The sequence below is a fragment of the Populus alba genome, chromosome 4 (assembly GCF_005239225.2).
Source record: "Populus alba chromosome 4, ASM523922v2, whole genome shotgun sequence".
NCBI lineage: Eukaryota > Viridiplantae > Streptophyta > Magnoliopsida > Malpighiales > Salicaceae > Populus > Populus alba.
This window is the reverse complement of record NC_133287.1, coordinates 21,029,265-21,047,528: the sequence shown is the minus strand read 5'-3', so window position 1 is coordinate 21,047,528 and position 18,264 is coordinate 21,029,265. Positions and strand designations below refer to the sequence as shown.

The 18,264-nt window shown below is 35.6% G+C and overlaps 1 protein-coding gene across 1 annotated transcript; it reads left to right on the top strand.

Annotated features, from left to right (window-relative positions):
* The first annotated feature begins 870 nt into the window (after positions 1-870).
* LOC118038864 (phototropin-2-like) lies at positions 871-18,028 on the top strand. Its single transcript, XM_035045343.2, is given in 25 exon segments — positions 871-1,426; positions 2,054-2,238; positions 2,240-2,752; positions 3,160-3,342; positions 3,461-3,552; positions 3,667-3,916; positions 4,036-4,252; positions 5,222-5,292; positions 5,963-6,069; positions 6,303-6,352; positions 7,106-7,210; positions 7,840-7,899; positions 8,523-8,612; positions 9,353-9,429; positions 10,071-10,155; positions 10,893-10,973; positions 12,320-12,423; positions 12,813-12,862; positions 13,686-13,792; positions 14,286-14,408; positions 15,014-15,065; positions 15,793-15,905; positions 16,463-16,603; positions 16,739-16,857; positions 17,056-18,028. Coding segments are annotated over 23 exon segments (2,943 nt in total). The 5' UTR covers positions 871-1,426; positions 2,054-2,083; the 3' UTR covers positions 16,856-16,857; positions 17,056-18,028.
* The last annotated feature ends 236 nt before the right edge of the window (positions 18,029-18,264 follow it).

The window sequence follows — 18,264 nt, the reverse complement described above, 5'->3', positions numbered from 1 at the left end:
GGCCCACATATCGGCACGTAGCCACGTGAGTACCAAGGACTTTCGTGGCTGCAACTGCTGCCACGACTACTGGACCACCATGCATTTTTTTCCTGCTATCTACAATCGTACCTCACCTGATATGGACATTCCTATATATTTGATTTATTTCTTTTTCCCGTAAGAAATTTTTGCAAAGAAATAATACAGAGAAATCAGAAATGAATCCATCGTTCCTTTATTAATACTGTGCCATGTGTGTGTGTGTGTGTATATATATATATATATATTTTATTTTAATGTGTTAATGTTAAAAATAATTTTTTAAAAATAAAAAATATTATTTTAATATATCTATAAATAAAAATATTTTAAAAAAGAATTATTATTTTACCTTCAAATATTGTCTAATATCAAACTAATTTGGATATCCATAATAATAATAATAATAATAATAATAATAATAATAATAATAATAATAATAACTACTACAATGTGTGTGTATATTTTATTTTAATGTATTACTATTAAAAATAATTTTTTAAAAATAAAAAAAATATTATTTTAATATATTTCTAAATAAAAAAAATAATTTTTTTTTTATTATATTTTCAAAAATCATCTAAAAAACCAAAACAAAATAACTTGATGCTCTCCTAACATAGTTATAAGTGTCAAAAAAATAAAGGATGAAAATAAAATCTAGAATGTTTAGAATAATAATAATGATTTATTTTAAAGTATTTTTTTTAAAATATATTAAAATAATAATTTTTGTTTTTTTAAATTTTTTTTTAATAACATCACATTTTAAAAAAAAATTAAAAAAATTAATTAAAAAAAAAAAAAAATTTAAAAACTCCGATTACAAAGCGCACCAAGCACCGCCATGGCGAAACTTATCTCGAAACAACGCCACATCGAGAATTTGTGGCCTCATATGAAAACATATCCAGTTTAAACATGCTAATAAATCTTAGCGTTCATCCATTACACGCTCCAAACCTGCAGTGGTAGGTCGTGTTTAATTGGACTGTGTCTACACGGTATCTAACTCACTGCGTGTAGAAGGGGACAAGACTGTTGGGGACATTCCCATTTATGGTGAAAACGGAACGTTATCTGATTTCCACCACACCCGCCTGATATTGCTTCCATTTAGAACCCAAAACAAGGAAGAAACTATCACTTCATTTACTGCGCACACGCCGTAGTACAGTACTGCAGAGCTGACAGAGATAAAAGGGCCGGCGATTAGCTAGCTAACAGCTTAATTACTAAAATCAAAAGCCCTTATCCTAGCTCCCTGTGGCGTTCTGACGTCCAGTTTCTGTGAATTATTAATTAACGAGCGAGCTGCAAATATGGCCGATTCACCGCCGACGAGAAGAGCTAGCTAGCCACCCTTGAAGTCCAATTCTGTACTGTTGCTGTTGATCTGAATTACGTGAGAACCTTCTCAATGAATTTTCCCCGCGCTCTATGCTATTCCATGCCTTTCTTTCTTGTTTTCTTAAGGTCCATTTGGCACTATGATCCCCCCTCGTTCTCCTTAATTTCCCGCTCAGCTCTTCTGTTCTATCAGTATTAAATGTACTCATAGAGCTATATAAAATACTGTTATACGAATACATATGGCTGGATTTTAAGGGATGCTTGTAATGCATACACTGTTTCTTATTATTTAAGTAGTCAATCAAATCTTTGTAGAATATCCAACTGAACTGTACCTTTACAGCATATTTCACTGTTTCCAGTTTCGTGAATCTCTGCTGTACCTTTCACTGCCATTTTTAATTAGCAGCATTTTTTCCAGAATTTTGTGATTACTTGATCCATGGACAGCACACCGTGAATTCCACAGCACTGTTTGCTTGATGCTTCCTCAAATTAACTGCTTTTGAATTCAGAATTTTCAGCCCGATGTTTTCTGTTGGAATTTGGAAACTCAATTCCTAGTTCATAGCACTAGCTAGCTAGATAGCTTTCAATTTATTTTGATAGAGTTTGTGCCAGGTTACTAACGTGTATAACATTCTTCTCTGACTTGTCTTTTTCCATAATTTTGGCACAGAGGTGATTTCTAAAGATCAGAAATTTAAATATGGACAAACCAAAGGTGAATCCTTCCACGCACGATCAAGCGCAGAGATCAATGGAGGTTTTTGGTCCTCATAATGATAATAATGTTACTGGCACTAGATCAACAGATGTCCAAGTAGTGGAGGAGGGATCCGGATCATCTCCAGCTACTAATGCAAGACACTTCTGATCATGATGATTCCATAACAGATCAATCGAACGGGACTGGGACCAGCGCTACGGTTAAAGCTGGAAAAGATGAAGATCAAGGCACCTCATCCGATCATAACTACTCATCTTCTATAGGACAAGCCCCCACCTCCTCTTCAAAAAAGATACTAACCGGAGCTAGCATTGCAGAAAGGACTGCAGAATGGGGAATAGCTGTGAGGTCAGATGTAGGAGAACGTAGTTTCAAAGCTAGAGCAACTAGATCAGAACAGGAGGAGGATGGAGGAAATAGAAGCAAAAAAAACTCATTTATGGTGGAGTCGACGAGGACATCAGAGGAAAGTGAAGCAGGAGGAATCATTCCGAGGGTATCCCAGGAGCTGAAGAATGCTCTGGCAACATTGCAGCAAACGTTTGTGGTCTCTGATGCCACCAAACCAGACTACCCTATCATGTATGCAAGCAGTGGTTTTTTTACTATGACCGGCTATTCTTCGAAAGAAGTTATCGGACGGAACTGGTGAGCTAGCCATCCACTACTAAACATTTCAGTTAAAAAACTGTTAACCTTTCCTCTTAAAATTCCGATTCCGGTTAAAGCATAGTTGTGGTAGGAGGAGGAGGAGTTGTAGTAGGAGGAGGAGGGAACTGGTATATAAAACATCGTTTTTTTTTTTTTTTTTTTTTTTTTATTTTTAAAAAAGAACAAATTAGGAAGAAGTATATAAAATAAAATAACACAAAGCATAGAAACGGTGAGCAGTAGAGGGAAACGGAGGGGAAGGAGTAGGAGACCCGCCTCTAGGACTAGGGCTGTAGCTAGGTATCGTCGATTAAATCGAAGAATTAGTTACTGTGATTTGATTTTTAAAACAAATTAATTGAATAGTCGTCTCGTCTCGTCGTGTGTGTATGTTGCAAATGCAGCCGGTTTCTGCAAGGCCCTGAGACGGACTATAATGAAGTGGCGAAGATACGAGATTCCGTCAAGAATGGGACAAGTTACTGCGGGAGGCTTCTCAACTACAAGAAGAATGGCACTCCTTTCTGGAATCTTCTCACCGTCACCCCTATCAAGGATGATCGTGGCAACACTATCAAATTCATTGGGTACGCTCATATTTAATCTCTCTCTCTTAACTATCAATAATCTAATTGGATGAATTTGTATAAAATTGTATAGATTAGCAGTAAAACATTATCGTCACTTTGGTTTTGGTGAGCGCAGAATGCAGGTGGAGGTCAGCAAATATACGGAAGGTGTTAACGACAAGGCTTTGCGCCCAAATGGATTGCCCAAGTCTTTAATCCGCTACGATGGTATCTACAGTTGATTGATTTCCCCATTTTTCTGGTTTTTTTTTTCTTGATTAAACTGCAGACGTATATCCATGAAGATTGATTCGTGATTCTTCTGCTTCTTGGACTTGTCAGCTCGTCAGAAGGCTAAGGCTTTAGATTCCATGACTGAAGTTGTCCAAACTCTCAAGCATCCCAAATCTCACTCTCGCACCGTGAGCCATGAAACTTCTGACAACCTCAATTATGTTCTCCCTAAATCCATCGATCTCGACAATGTCACCGCACCTGGTAGACTCACTCCAGTTAGTGTCTCTCAATCCCCCACTACCTTTCCTGATGCTGCCAAAAACTTGAGAAAATCATCTCGCATTTCCTTGATGGGGTTAGTCTGGCTGCTCCACCTTCCCGCTGTGTTTGCCTCACAAAGTTTACATCTACATCATTCTCTAAAATTTTAAATAGATATATCACTTGTGCGATATCATCCTTCCTTCTTCTCAGGTTCAAATCTAAGTCTGCACATTCTGCAGAAAAGCATGAAGAACCACCAATTATTGAACCTGAGGTTTTGATGACTAAAGACATTGAACGCACTGACAGCTGGGACCGTGCTGAATGGGAAAGGGATACACGCCAAGGATTTGATTTAGCTACCACATTGGAACGCATTGAAAAGAATTTTGTGATCACAGATCCTAGGCTTCCTGATAACCCCATTGTAAGGCATCTAGTCAGTTTTAAGACTTTCTTCTTGCTATTTGTCTCATCATCGTCCAATACATCTTGAATTTCAGAGTCTGTTTTGAGTGCACGAGTAAATGAATAGGCCACCTAGTCTGCTATCTAAAGCCTTCTTGCATTCACGCCAGAGCACTGGATTCAAAAGCTTTTTTCACATCAACTCATAAACTTTTAAATGAGGGGAAGAGGAGGAGCTTGTAATGTAGAAATGGATAACTCTGTCTCGTATATGTTTTCTTACATGTTTGATTGCTCCACTAAATTTCATGTGTGAGGATAGAGCGCAAAAGGTTTTGTAGAACAGTTATGAATGACAAGAACTCAAAGATTTACATTAGTTAGTTGACTCAAGGTCAATGAAGGCATGGGATTTTGACTATAATTCATCAAAAAAAAAAAAAAAAAGGAAATTTGACTAAAGAACTGAATAGTACAATGTAGTGCTTCCTCCACACCCTGTCCCAAATACAAGTCCCTCTGAAACAGCTAGTTAGACTATCTCTGTACATCACAGTCCACAGTGTGTCTGCATATAGACTTGTGTCTCCCATGTTGGAAACATTGAATGCACATAGGATTTCTCATCCAAGTCAGTTAGTTGCACTGCTCCAGCTTTGCTCCACAACCTTGATGCACTAATCCAACAAGTAAACTGAACAAGTACAACAGATCATGGGCTTTTTGTGATCCATTGCCCTCATGCTCATCCCTCTTTGGAAAACTGACCTACAAACTAGCGGGATTGTGAAATCAATACATGTTTAACATATTTTTTTTTTGCATTTGAATTGTTATCAACCCTAGTGTCCATTCTTATCAATCCATGAAATAAAATATATGCGCTGTTCTTTCTCCATGTTAGCATTATACTCCTTGCAAGAAAACTTAATCTGCATATTTGCAGCCTTACACCAGCATGTTATATTAATTCAGCTTTATTGTGCAGATATTTGCTTCTGATAGCTTTCTTGAACTAACAGAATACACTCGAGAAGAAATTTTGGGAAGAAACTGTAGGTATGAAATGCAGTACATTTTCTGTCTTCATTGAGTGTATCTTCTCTTTTTTGCACGTGCCTCCCACTTAATTTGCCTTCAAGTCGTACTCTATTTTTTACATATAGTACTCATGCCCAACCAGTTCTTCTCATGTCTTTCCCAAATAAACATGATGTTACTTTGTGTTCCTCATTAATCTACCATTTCTTCAGTTTATCTTTCAATTATATGCCTTAAAGAGTACCCTCGTGTGTTAATATTTTTTGAATTCTTAGGAAATAATATACCATTATAAAACTATAAATTTGCAACTTCTGCTTAAAATTTTGGATATCGATGGTTCAAAGTATTAAAGAGGCAGGGAGAAAGTTAAGAGAACATGTTATTACTTGCAATGTTTTCAAAACACCAGAGTTGGCAGGACTTCATTTACAGTTGACTGGTTTACCAGTCAAGAAGAATATCAAGAACAGATCTATGCTGATTCTCATGATTATGTCATGCCTATATTTCATAATTTTTTGTGGAAACACTTGCTCCTACAAATTGAGCACTGGTGTTTAAAATTTCCTTTCCTATACAAATTACATAAACATAACAGCACCAATTTAACTCCCTTCTATTCTTTGCACCATGTACTTTGTCAACAATTGACATGCTATTTTACTTTGCTTTGTCAATTATACAGGTTTCTTCAAGGACCTGAGACAGATCAAGCAACTGTCTCAAAGGTAAGAGATGCTATAAGAGAACAAAGAGAAATCACTGTTCAGTTGATCAACTATACCAAGAGTGGTAAGTATGTGAATTCAATTTCATGATGTTGCAAATGCGCACCTTTTTTAGCTGGATGTCACAATTTTCTCATTAATCCTTGGATATTAGAGAGATAATTCATCATCTGTTTTCAAATTTTCTATGATACAATCTTTGGGAGGACACGTTATTGCCCCTTATTAAAGACATAATATGTAGTCAATTTTTTTTTTTAATCACCATGACGAATTTTTATGTTTCATTTCATGCAGGAAAGAAATTCTGGAACTTATTTCACTTGCAGCCTATGCGTGACCAAAAGGTATATGATTGTTATTGTAGACAATTCTTTGAGTTTCTTGGTTGATCTTGGGCTGTAATTCTTGTTGATCTGTAGTTATTGTGCAGTTGGCTCTCTAAACTAAACTGGTTAATCATGTTGGTGTCTTGGCCCTTGGCCTAATCTTGTCCTTTTTCCTTCTTTCGTCCAGTTCTGAGACTTGCCCCAACACTCCTCACTTGCAACCATTTATCCTTTCCTGAGGTTGTCATGTGAACAGACAATCCTCTTACTGCAGACTGTGCTCGTGTTCTCACCATACCCAGCCTTTTTTTTATTCATGCACAATCCCTGTAACATACCATGTACCTCAATCATTTTATTTTTTTGAGGTAATGATAATTTTACCGAGGAAAATCCATCTGAATGGATTCTCTTAATCAATCTAGAACATTTGATCAGTGGAAGTCCACACTTACCAGATAGATGCCCTTGGTGAATCAAGATCTCTCTTTCCTTTTTCTTCACCAATAGTCTTAGGCTATAACGTTGTAGGGTTTTTATTTAGAATTTTGCTTGTCTCTCTCTCTCTCTCTCTCTCTCTCTCTATTGTTGGATTGATTCCACACTACAATGGTTAACCACTTTTTCATTATACAGTTGTCTCTTATCTCGTTCTTTCTCCTGCCTTCTTCATGTGGGACTTAATCCAACAATAATTACCCTCATTTTCAAGCAGTTATGTGGGAATCTCGTGGTCTGATTTGTAGCTATGAGTCCCCTGTTTTTATGTAGGGTGAACTTCAATACTTCATTGGTGTTCAACTGGATGGAAGTGATCATGTGGAACCACTGGATAACCGCCTGTCAGAGGCAACAGAACTACAAAGTGCTAAGTTGGTATGTGGTTCCTTCTGTCGCTTTTCCTTTGTCGGTAGACATCATGGTTCATACTTCATAGTGTCCACTTATTTTAGATAAGCTAAAAAATTGAACTAGCTTGCTGAAATCAGGATTTGTAATTAGTGATTTGAATAAATTGACTGGACACAGAAATAAAGAGTCCCCATATTATACTATTTGTTGACATGTAATTAGGACACCCAGAATAGCGTTAAATTGTGCCTTTGGATTACTTCTAGGTATTCTCTAGTTTCCTCTATGTTCTCTTCACAGTTAAGACTATGCTGTTTCACTTGTCTCCTCTTGTATTCTCTAATGACAATTGAAACCACCCTCCTCACACCCTTTATCATTTTATAAACAACTAATGTTTTGGTTTGCCATTTTATACTTTATCTAGCCTCAGCAACAAGAAAATCATAAGGAGTTAGAAACTAACCAAATTATTGTATATTTATTGCATAAAACTATGAATTTGAAGAACTGTTGCGTGAAAATGTGAAATTGGGTTAGCTTTCAAACATGTTAGAAAAAACATTTTATAGTGGATCTAATGCTCATAGAAATCTGCCATGTCCATTAACACCCACAAGCTTTTAATTCTTTTACATGTGCTTCTTTATCAGGTTAAAGCTACTGCAGAAAATGTGGATGAAGCTGTTCGAGAACTTCCTGATGCCAACTTGGTAAGGTACTCTTTCCTCTTCAGGTTAGGACTGATAACTAGCTGATGTCATTTACCTTCGTCCAAATGATTATCTGCCTCTTTCTTTGAGCTTTCTGTGTTTTAAATTGTCAATAGCACATGGATGAATTGCGAGGATGATGATATGCAGTGTAACAAATTGCTTGGTTACTGAAATTGATGACTGATAATCTCTAAATTTTTGAAACAAATAAAACGAAATGGACTTTGTTCACTGCTTCAGAATATTATGAAATCCATAATTTAATGTGTTGGGAATCACTTGAATAAAAAACTACAGAAATCTTAATTTATGCTCAAATTACAGAAATTCCTTAAGTTCTTGGGTTTATTAATGAACATCTTAATATGTATAATTTTAGAGTCTTAGTACACAAATTGGGCTGATTTAGATACTACATTTTGCAATGCTATTAGAAAGTCAGCTCATTTAAATGGTGTGTGATGTATAGGCTGGCATAGTTTTTCAACAGTTAATTTATTCTCTGACTTCCATTTTCATGCTACCTAAACCTTTTTTGTCTTCTCTGAAAAGTCATTTACTTTTTGAGAAATTGTAGTTATGACATTGTTCATGCCATTATGTCCTATAATATTTTCCAGAGACCTGAAGATTTGTGGGCAATTCATTCTCAACCTGTCTTTCCACGACCTCACAAAAAGAATAGTCCTTCTTGGACTGCAATTCAGAAGGTGCTGATCAATCAAGTTAACCTACCATTTTCATACTGTAATGATATTCAATTCTACATATTGCACAGTGTGCATCAATTTGTGTTAATGCCTGATATTACAAATACTGCTTTTTTTTTTTTCATGTTATTTAATGTCTGCTTTCTTTTTGGAAAAATGAAATGGGGAAGTGATAAGTTGCAGGATTCAGGTGCAATATATGCTAAAGAAAGATTGTGTGCTGGTAGCGTGGTACTATCTGATGTCTAGGACCAAGCAGTAGAGATATCACGTGCTTTAGTTCATTTAATTATGAACTTGATTTCATTTACTTAAGTGGAGGGATGAATTAATAAATTACTCTAAGTGGACTTTACTACAAAGCAGCAGAAGTAGTAATAATGATAAGGATTCCAGCTTCTAGATGTAAAATAATCCATGCTAGCCAACTTGCTTAGGCTCTATTTTCTTTTTGGAGTCAGATAGAGAATAGTTATGCTCATAAATCATGAAAGACATCTATAAGTCTTCCTTTTGATTCTCTATTATTTAGATGGATTATATTGATTGCTTTGTTGGCATTCATTATTCATTGTGTGATGAATGCATGTTGAATTGAACTGATTTTGCACTTCATATTTGGTTTGTAAGAGATTCATATATTTCTTTACTGCTCTGAAATCAGAAGCAGTTTATTTATTGCTTGTCTCTTTATTGACTTTTCTTGTTTTTCATATTAAAACCCATCCATTTGGTATCAGATCACTTCCCGTGGAGAAAAGATTGGTCTACATCATTTCAAGCCCATAAAACCCTTGGGCTGTGGTGATACTGGCAGGTATTGACTTCTCTTTTTTATGTTTTTGGTTGAAATAGGTGCATTGTGCATGGATCTGTGTCGTGATTTATGACTTTCATTCTATTTCCAACTTCAATTGTTTTTAGTTTTCCCTTTTTCTGTTATTATTCACATAGGTAATGTTGGTTTTGCTTGGAATCATGATGGTACCTTGGAAAGCTGTATTTGTTTTGATTAATGTTGGTATTGCTTGGAATCGTGATTGTACCTTGGAAAGCTGTATTTGGTTTGATTTATTTTCTAGTCTCTGCTGTAAAAATTCAAGCGAGGAAGGATTGTCAAAACTAATGAATGAGGCAACTCGTAGTTAGTAAACTTGATAACTGCTATTAATTTAGGTCGATAGGTTGTCATGAGAGGTTCTTTTTTCATTTATAATTTTAGTTATTTTTTATTTCCATCAAATTTTAGTGTGTATATGTAGACTGGCAATAAGTAGTGGAAGAAAGTATCATGACAGTTTTTTTCTTTATTTTTTACCACACCAATGACAGTTCTGTGCCTTTTCTTGTGCTGACTTTCTGTTGATTGTTTTGGTTTGAACTGTGACTGGCTCATTGCTGTTCAAATGTCCATAGAGATTTCCTATGTTTACATTAAACCATTTTTATGTATTTCAGTGTGCATTTAGTGGAACTGCAAGGTGCAGGGCAGCTGTATGCTATGAAGGCAATGGAAAAATCTATAATGCTGAACCGTAACAAGGTGTGAAGAACCAGAAGTTATTTCTGAGATACCTACAACTTTTATCATTTTATTTAATATCTTATGTGATAGCAAATGACTTGTGTTGTTGATATATGATTCCTGAAACTGGCTTAAGCTTTTCTTTTATATCTTTTTGCTGTTGTTTCTGAAATGTTCCATATTTAAACAGTTTCACTGTATGAAAAGTACTTTGAGAACATACAATTTTCTTGTCCAATCATCTTTGTGTCCTAAGTGCAAGGGTCTCTATATCATTTGTGGTACAATATTGATGCCCCTTCAGTTGTGGTTTTATTCCATGTTCAAGTGATAGAAAATTTTTCGTTGTTTATAAGATATACAAAAGGGAATTCTTTATGCGGGGAACATATAAATTTATTAATGTGAAAATATATGCATACAATTGGAGAGTGGTCAAAGCTGAACAATCACATATACTTTTGGCTAAGAATGAAAACTACATGATGCTCTTGACACTTATTTTCTTATCCTTTGAAGGTTGAAAATTTAGAACCACGAAGATGGCACTATCTAATAAAAATTCTAAATATTAACTTGGATACACAGAATGCAAGCAAGCCTACGTCCATGCTTCAAAACCTACCATGATTTAATTACCACAATATCCCAGAATGTTATGGAAATCGCAACATCATAGATCTTCTCTGCCAAAAATAACTCATGTTTGATAACATAAAGGTATATTCTCATCACTTATTATCATTACTTTACAGGTTCATCGAGCATGCATTGAGAGGGAAATCATTTCGCACTTGGATCATCCTTTTCTTCCAACACTGTATTCTTCTTTTCAGGTATTCTCATTTGAGATACTCTTTACTTTTTTTCCCTGCATTCAGAAATTTTAACATGCAAGTTTCCAAATTCCTATTTTCGTATTTATGAATTGTTTTGTAATTGATGAATAGATGCTTAAGTTGTCTACTACTGCAAATTGTGCTACTAGTTAACTATTTCTGTTGCCTATATGGTGGAAGATTATTGTTTGGCTGAAATGCCAGAAGTTTCAAGGGCACTTTAATTTTGGTTTCTTTCCCCCCATCATTTCATTCAACATGTTTGCTCACTTCCTAGTAAAAGAAAAACATCTTACCACTGGGAAATACTTGGGACCATCATCCATTGAGCTGTCATATTTGATGAAATTTTATACTTGCTTCCTGCTTCTGGTTCTGCAGTTACTCATAGAGCCAACAAAGGGTTGGGAGAAAACAACAATAGGTTGACTTAGTGGTCCTTAATTTAGTTAAATTATAGTCCACGTTGTTGGTGGTTGTAAAGTTTGGTAAGTTTTACATAGAAAATGGCCATACTTTCACAACACCTGCTCCCCCAGGCAGTGTTTTAACAACCCTTAATGTTTAAGGTTCCATTACATTGCAACTAGTGTAGATTTTCCCACCCGCAATGGCCAAAACAGAGGTTATGTCATGGTAATGGATGTTGAATAAAATCCTTTGTGGTCTTTTTTTCTTAAGGGTAAATTGGATAACACCTTTAAGTTATTGTAAAATTACACAAACCACCCAAAAGTATAAAAATATGATTGAAACCCCTTCTATATTTAAGCAAATATTACAAAACCCCTTACTAATTTTAAAATCACCCATTAGTATGGGTAATCCGGGTACAAAAAGGGTTTCCATTATATCTTTAAACTTTTGGGTTATTTATCTAGTTTGAGCACAAAAGGGGTCATTGTAATTTACCCTTCTTTTAATTAATGTTGAACACACAGGTCTACAATCTTTCACCCTTGCAAGTATTGTGTTTGTGTAAATTAATTTTTACTGCACCATCACCATGCCCACACTTTAGAACCATGGAATGACTCCAACAAATAGCTTAAAATTTTTGGTTGGACGCTCCACATGTAAATACCTAAATGTGCAGTGTGCACATGTCAATTAGTGCATTTTTGGAGAAGTTTGTATGAAAGAAATTGCTTGAATGCATACTCTAAATTCGTATTAAAATGAATTTGTGTGGTTTCTTTTGTGTTTCTTCTTCATTTATATGGATCATCACCTAATCCTAGTTAAACCGCTACCGCCCTTGCTGAAAATTTCTATATTTGTTGCTTAAATTTACTGAGTTATTGTGTACTGTGAAATACACTGACATGTCTTTATTTTGTCAGACTTCTACACACGTTTGTCTGATAACAGACTTTTTTCCTGGTGGAGAGTTGTTTGCATTGCTTGACAAGCAACCCATGAAATTATTCAATGAGGAATCTGCAAGGTACTCCTGGTTCTCCATTTAATGTCTTAAAATGCCAATGCCATTTCTACTTTTACCATTTCCAATTGTAGGATTCACAATTTTGAAACCAAAACTGTTTCTTGTGGTACAATTTCTTTGCACTAAATGTAAGTTATAATAAGAATTTGGATGTGGTTAATGAACCTAAAGGTGCAGGATTTTCTTTTGCTTTACCCACAAGCTGATTTTTAGCCTTAGATTTTCCTTATTATTGAGCTCTCTTACCAAACAATACTCATGTCATAGAATTTTGAAACAACCGTCCCCCAAACCATATTGACCCGGTCAATAGTAGCTGCTGCCTTCTGCATCACAACCTCTTACATGAACAAGCTTCTAGTTAATAGTCAACTGTTATTACTCTCCAGGTTCTATGCTGCAGAGGTTGTGATTGGCTTGGAATATCTTCATTGTTTAGGTACTGTGTGAACAGAAAGTGTATGCCTTACTCTCTGTGCTGTGGTTTAAGTTTATTATCTTTTAGTTGTTTCTTCAAGTCATAAATCGAAAGAAGGCCATGAAGATGAATGCATGCAAGTGCTGTTCAGAATTCCAAGAATATTGTTAGACGTCTTGGGAGCATGCTATCATCCTAAGTCCTGTTTGATTGGAGCTCAGTAATTTGTGTTACCATCAATGCCAGAAAAAAATGATAAGAACTCATTTTAAAATTTTGATTCTTCAAGTTGTCATGATTTAAGTATGCCAAACTACAAGGGAATGAATGCAAGTGTATTCATACCTGATGCTTCTGAACATTTTGTATAAATGCTATGATGTGATACAAATCTTTGTTGTCTTTACCTTTCCCATTTCTCCCAAAATAAACTTGAAATGATGTTTGATGTTGTATTATGTGCTAATGGGTGCAAGTGCCTTGGATGGGATTTCACAATCAAATATGCCATTGAGTTCATAAGGATGGTTAAACTAAGAAATACATTATCTGCATTTACAGACAATATATGTGGTTTCTATCTAAGTTTATTTAAATAGATAATTTGAATGGCATTATGTCATGCTTCTATGCCAATATAGTATTTATTTTGGGAAACCATCTTAGTAGATACCCTAAATTTCAAGGTTGGTCTATCAACCAGAAAAGCTTAATCATCTCTTAGATACAACAGAATAAGGTTCTCTAATGATAATTATATATTTTTTGCATTGATTGTATGGAATTTTTTATTTCTGGTTCTTATTTTAACGCTGTTTTTTTTTTTTTTTATGACATTGTACAGGAATAGTTTATCGTGATCTGAAGCCTGAAAATATTCTACTTCAGAAGGATGGACATATTGTCTTGAGTGACTTTGATTTGTCATTCTTGACATCCTGCAAACCACAAGTATAACACTGTCTTCCTGTTAAAAAAATCATATGTTTCGTTTCTTACATCTTTGTTTTCATTTTTGCTTCCTACGTATGGACCACTGTTATTCATTACACCAACTACATCCTATCTTCTTTATAAATGTTTGAATAGTGGGAGGGCCATCTTCCCCTTCATACTTTTTCCAATTTTTCTAATCTATGTTTTTGGAATTATTTAAGTCTTCATTTATTGTTACGTTAATCGAATATGTCTTCTCTGCTATGTATTTGACACTCTTCTTCTTACACTTTTACTATTTCACAATACAATTCTGTAACTCAATATGAATCAATTCTTGCACCAAAAAAAATCATGAAAACGTTTATATCGTTTACTTTTTCAGATTTTTTTCTCTTTAACCATGCATGCCATGATAATACTGGAAACGGAAGTTTACAGATTTTCTAAAACTGTATTTTGGGAATCAAGACTCATTTTACATGTTCAATTCAAATGTGCTATGCAGATTATAAAGCATGCACCACCTAATAAAAGAAGAAGATCAAGGAGTCAAGCACCACCAACATTTGTCGCAGAACCAATAACTCAATCAAATTCTTTTGTTGGAACTGAAGAATATATCGCTCCTGTATGGTGAATTTAACATTTTCTGAACTTTTATATGATTGTTTACTTGAAATAATCTAATGTGTGTACTACCAAGGAAGTTATGTTCCACAAGGTTCTAGAAAGACTGGAAGTTTTTCAGAGCAATTTTCCTGGATTGAGTCTGCTGTTGAGTTGTTTAATGTCCATTTATGGTGGGTTTAAAACAACCATTTGGAGGGTTCAAGTGTTTCTAATTGGCTGCCAAGCTTTTAGATTTCCCTAAAGAATTTTATGTTCATGTCTCTTTCCTAAAGAATTACAGTGTTAATAACAACATTCTTCAAAAGATACAGTATTTTTTGAAGAATGTTGTTATTAACACTGTAATTGCTATTTTTCTTTCTTCGTGAATTCAGATCTGCACTCAAATTTTTACCATATTCTAAGATTGAATGTTTTGCTTTAGCAAAGAAATATGCATGCATGTATTCATTTTTTTCTCAACACAACTTGAAACAAGCTTGCATGTGCTCGTTCATCTAGCATCAATCAATCAAACATGTTTATTACATAACTAGGAATTATGTCTACCATTTCGTTGCATTTTTATTCATGTAAGAGTTCTTATGAGTTTCTTGACTTCAGGAAATAATCACTGGCATGGGCCACAGCAGTGCGATTGACTGGTGGGCTCTTGGTAAGCATATCGTGCACACATGACATACAAATGTTATAAGTATCCCATTTTCTTCACTACTGGTTTAATTGGGTTCATTGGGCCACTTTTTCTTTCCTTATATATTATTTGCCATTTTCTTGCAAATATAAGCCTCTGAAGCTGCCAATTTTATGTTACATAACTTGTCCTTGATTGATGGCATCATAATGTTTTTTTCTTCATAGATTTCACATGTTCATATTATTCAAAGTTCTTTAAGTATACCTGACAGTTTGATGATGATGTCCTCTTTACTGTGATTGTAACTGTTTGCAATCATGCATACCTGATAGGCTAAATGGCATGCTACTAATTGCATTCCCTTTTAGATATAATACTTGTTATGAAGAAGCAAAGTTGTGATTTGTGAGTGCTGTCATCTTCTTGATGGGACCGCTCAATGACTGCTCAAGAGCTTTGGCCCCTACAGTCATTGTCATGCTGCATTGCAATTTCTATAACTAAGTCACGTGTGATGTTCCATTTTTGGTGGTTGAAACAAATAGCTAGCAAGCTGCATGTTCTGTCACTGGATGATTTATGCAGCGTGAGAAAATTTGCCTTGGTTTTTTGGCCTGCAGAAAAAAAAAATTGCATTCTGTAGATGAGTGCTGATTGTGCTTAATTTGCTTCTTGAATATCATGCATTATTTGACTTGTCTCTTTTCTCATGATTTTTTTTTTGTTTATTTAATTTGGAATTCAGGTATTTTGTTGTATGAGATGCTATATGGTCGTACACCTTTCAGGGGAAAGAACAGGCAAAAGACATTTGCCAACATTTTGCACAAAGATCTAACCTTTCCAAGTAGCATCCCTGTAAGATCTTTAACTTGCAATATGTTATCATAATTGTGTAAGATAGCATTTATTTTGCTATTTAGTTCTTGAGATTTTGTCAACTTTTTAATAGTGCTCTTCTTAAATATTGCCAACGTTGGTGCCACCAGGAACTTCTGTTTCCTAGGAAGCAGTAAGCATCGGGAATTTTTACACTTGGATCTGAAATGTCTTTCTAAGAATGGAAAGAATTAGCCTTTTGCTCCTGAGATTTTGGTTATCCCACAATTTGAAAAGGAAACAAGCACTCCTGTTCTAACACCCTATGATGGTGGTCTCTTTTTGGGTGACATCTAATAACTTAATTTGTTGCATGTACTAGTTTACTTTCTTAAAACACAATAAGGGGAGGTCTTGGAACATTGAATCATTACTCTAAAAAGGAACGCTAGGTCAGGGATGATTGCAGTAAAACTTGAAATTAGATCTCTCTTTCCTTTATGACTAATATTGAAGCATAAATGCAGGTGGGTTTGTCCATGTCATTATTAATCTTAAAGCTTCTGGACTAATACTGACCTCTCTTGATTTTCCAGGTTAGTCTTTCTGGCAGACAATTGATTAATGCGTTGTTGAACAGAGACCCTTCCATCCGATTAGGATCAAAAGCTGGTGCTAATGAAATCAAACAACATCCATTTTTCCGTGGAATTAATTGGCCTCTCATACGCTGCATGGTAGTGCTCCCATCTATGTTTGAGGAATAATTCTTTCCTGGTGTTCTCATGCCCAAACAGTGTTCGCTTTTGGTTCTTGGAAAATGCGATATTGATTAATCATGGCTAAATTTCTTGAATGCTGTATGTGTGCAGAACCCACCGCGCCTGGATGTGCCGCTGCAATTAATTGGAAAAGATCCGAAGGCCAAGGATGTTACGTGGGAAGATGATGGCGTGCTTGTACAGTCTATGGACATGGATATTTTTTGAAGGTGAAAACACACTATTGTTTTATCAATTCAGAGAAGCAGTAATTCTCTCTGCTGCTAATTCATGGCCATCAAATGCATATATCTGTCCACACATTGAAATGCCTTTGTCCAGTTCATTCAGTTTCCAAAATTGCGTTCTTATGTATGTATGAATGCATGCATGTGGACACACACAGTGACGTTTGTGCCTGCGTGCAGGTTCCGTTGCCGGCTCCCGTTGGATTGCTTCTGCTCCGCTGCGCATTAATCTAAAACTCTCACAAAAATTGACTATTTAGTAGCAATTGATATATAGTTTTTTTATTTTATTATTATTTTCTTTGAATTTCTATGTCCCTACAGCTCACTTGAACTGGGCTGCTTCCCTTACAACCCCCACCATCGAAATCAAACCCAGATGATCAAATTAATGCAAATGAGAGTACAACGAAGTACGGCTAAAAGTTAATAATCTATGGAGGTCCGGCAAAGTGGGCAGGTGAAATGATCACGCTGTATCCATTTGTCAATGCAATCCGTATGGAAGACGTGCATACACCTTGAGAGCTGGCTCACCATATCTTCTTTCTCCAATTCCACAAGGCAGATGGAACAGGACACATCCTTCTTCTGCACCTTCTCAAACCTGCAGGCCACCAGAAGCCGCCGCTGCTGAGACCTCCGACGGCTGCAACAGTACTCAATATTCTCTACTGGCTCAAGCCTGCTATTGCTACTAGTGAGTAGTACTATGATACTATATAGAGTCTGTTTAATTTGACGGAGTGGGATAAGAATGCACGTGTAAAATATAATCGTCGCCATGCATATACCTGAAGACCGGTGAGAACACATCAGTACTGAAATCATATCGCTGTCCCTGGCTAGATAACTCGACGGCCGCTCTTGTTTCTCCTCCTCTTGATTGATTGACTTTGTGTATGTGTTGCTGATTATCAGAGTCGATATCTGCAGGGAAGAGATCCATCCAGTATATATAGGCAGGACAACCGGCTTCGAGAGAGAGAGAGAGAGAGAGAGAGTCAATGGTGATTCTTCTATTTGTTTATTAATTAATATTGATAATTGGCAAGGAGAATGAAAAATAAATTAAAAGTCCACACGTCATCACATGCATACAGTGTACAATGTACATTAGATTGCATAAGTGAGTGTGTCGCAACTTATGTCCTGAATACGGCGGGGTTGATGGGCCGGCGCCGACCCCACATTCTGCCTGGTCTTCAATTATTTAACGCCACTACACTTCTCGTGATTTTAATTAATTAATTATTGTTATAATAATAATCTTCTCTCTAGGCTGCATGTTAACAATTAACCCTTTCATGAATATAAAATTGATATTTTTCAAATTATTCCATTTTACATGGTGTTTAAGATTTTAATAATTGTTGTTTTTTGAAAATA